This window comes from Electrophorus electricus, chromosome 3 (assembly GCF_041902795.1).
Source record: "Electrophorus electricus isolate QZ-2024a chromosome 3, ASM4190279v1, whole genome shotgun sequence".
Taxonomy (NCBI): Eukaryota; Metazoa; Chordata; class Actinopteri; order Gymnotiformes; family Gymnotidae; genus Electrophorus; species Electrophorus electricus.
This window is the reverse complement of record NC_137499.1, coordinates 41391991-41394490: the sequence shown is the minus strand read 5'-3', so window position 1 is coordinate 41394490 and position 2500 is coordinate 41391991. Positions and strand designations below refer to the sequence as shown.

The window sequence follows — 2500 nt, the reverse complement described above, 5'->3', positions numbered from 1 at the left end:
ATGCCACAGAGAGATTAACAGAGTGAGGGAGAGAGAGAGAGAGAGACCATGCCACAGAGAGATTAACAGGGTGAGGGAGAGAGAGAGAGAGAGAGAGAGAGACCATGCCACAGAGAGATTAACAGGGTGAGAGAGAGAGAGAGAGAGAGAGAGACCATGCCACAGAGAGATTAACAGGGTGAGGGAGAGAGAGAGAGTGAACAGAGTGAACAGGGTAGTAATATTTCCTCTTGCATAAAGAGCTGTATCCTCGTATACTTCCATAAACCTTGCACTTTTTGGAATTTTTGTGGGAGTGTGTGTGTATTTGTGTGTGTATATGAGTGTATGTGTGTGTATATATGTCTGTGTGTGTGTTTGTATGAGTGTATGTGTTTGTCTGTGCGTGCGTGTGTGTGTGTGTGTGTGTTCCTCACCTTGCTGATCTCGAAACCAAACACTTCCTCAAAGTAGGCAGGCTGGCTGATGAGCAGCAGGTAGAAGGTCCAGCTTCGGCAGAAGTTTGCCACGATGATGGCGTAGACAGGCATGGAGGTGAAGAAGTCACGCCAGGGGGTCCTGAACTTCTATCCAGAGCAGAGAACAGAATCCACTCGCCTGAGTCAGCGTGTGTGTGTGTGTATGTGTGTGTCTGTGTGTGTCTGTATGTCTGTGTGTGTGAGCTTGAACCTGAAGGGGGTTAACAAGCCCTGCTGTTTCTCCGATGGCTTCCTCAATATACTTCCTCTCCTCTGGGGTGATGGTGGGATGAGCAGCAGGACTCTCATAGGACACCAACATCCAGAAGAGATACCACAATATCCCAAAACTACCTGAGAGAGAGAGCAGAACAGGAGAGAGAAGAAAGAAAACAATTCTTATTAAACCTAATGACTCCTCACAGAGTTGACTGAGATGATTGTGATGGAGCCGATTGTGTTGACTGTGATGGTGTTAACTGTGTTGACTGTGACTGTGTTGACTGTGACTGCGTTGACTGTGACTGCGTTGACTGTGACTGCGTTGACTGTGACTGTGTTGACTGTGACTGAGTTGACTGTGACTGCGTTGACTGTGACTGAGTTGACCATTTGGAGTTCACAACACACAAAGGCAGAAAATTCTTCCATATTTTACTTCTGCAATTATTTGTTTGAGCTTAAGAAAGTAACAGGCTCATTTCTACAAATGCAGGAGGTGAACAATGCCTCCAAGTAGTATTCAACCCCCTGCAGATTTTGCAAATTCAACAAGTTGCAAATATTTTAGAGCCTTCAAACTTTGAACAAGAATAACATTTATCAACAGATGCCTAAATGTTACAAACAAAAAGTATAAGTGCTCAATAAATTATAATACATTTTAAACATAAAAATTAGGGTAAATTATTATTCAACCCCTAGGTTTAATATTTTGTGGAATAACCCTTGTTTGCAATTACAGCTATTAATCATTTTTTATAAGATCTGATTAGGCCAGCACAGGTCTCTGGAGTAATCTTGGCCCACTCCTCCATGCAGATCTTCTCCAAGTTGTCTAGGTTCTTTGGGCATCTCTTGTGAACTTTGATCTTGAGCTCCTTCCACTAGTTTTCAGTTGCATTAAGGTCAGGAAACTGACTAGGCCACTGCAACACCTTGATCTTTTCCCTCTTAAACCAGGCATTGATTTTCTTGGCCGTGTGCTTGGGGCAGTTGTCCTGTTGGAAAATAAAATGATGACCCATCTTAAGATCAATGATGGAGGAGCAGAGGTTTTTGGCCAAAATCTCCAGGTAGGCTGTGCTATCCATTTTCCCGTTGATGCGGACCAGATGGCTGGGCCCCTTGGCTGAGAAGCAGCCCCACAGCATGATGTTGCCACCACCATGCTTGACTGTAGGGATGGTATTCTTGGGGTCGTATGCAGTGCCATCCTCTCGCCAAACGCCCCGGGTGTGGTCGGCACCAAAGACCTCGATCTTGGTCTCATCAGACCAGAGAACCTTGAACCAGTCTGCCTCAGAGTCCTCCAAGTGATCTTGAGCAAACTTTATTCGGGCCATGACATGACGCTTTGAAAGTAAAGGTACCTTACAAGCTCCCCTGGAACGGAGACTATTGCGGTGGAGTACGTTACTTATGATATTTATTGAAACCAATGTCTCCCTCCTTGTTGTCCTTGGGTCAGCCTTGACCATTTGGACAAGCCTGGCCTCAGCACAGAAGGAAACTTTGAAAGGTTGTCCAGTCCGTGGAAGGTTAACAGTAGTTCCATAAGCCTTCCACTTCCGATGCTCCCAATGGTGGAGGCAGGTAGGCCCAACTCTTTGGAAAGGGTTTTGTACCCCTTGCCAACCGTGTGACCCTCCACAATTTTGTCTCTGATGGCCTTGGAATGCTCCTTAGTCTTTCCCATGTTGACCATGTATGAGTGCTGTTTACTTGTTTGGGGAGGGGCTTTTATAGTCAGAAAAGGCGGGAAAAAAACAGATGAGTAATCCAAGCATGTGAAGCTCATTGTTCTTAATGCCTCAATTACT

The 2500-nt window shown here is 45.3% G+C and overlaps 1 protein-coding gene across 1 annotated transcript in view; it reads right to left on the bottom strand.

Moving 5' to 3' along the window:
* Positions 1–2500, bottom strand: part of slc17a7a (solute carrier family 17 member 7a) — a 23991-nt gene that overhangs the window by 8616 nt on the left and 12875 nt on the right. Inside the window, exons 7-8 of the mRNA XM_081711646.1 lie at positions 670–812; positions 417–566 (exon numbers count right to left, since the gene is read on the bottom strand). Of these exons, the coding sequence (XP_081567772.1) occupies positions 417–566; positions 670–812 (293 nt within the window). The remainder of the gene's footprint in view (positions 1–416; positions 567–669; positions 813–2500) is intronic.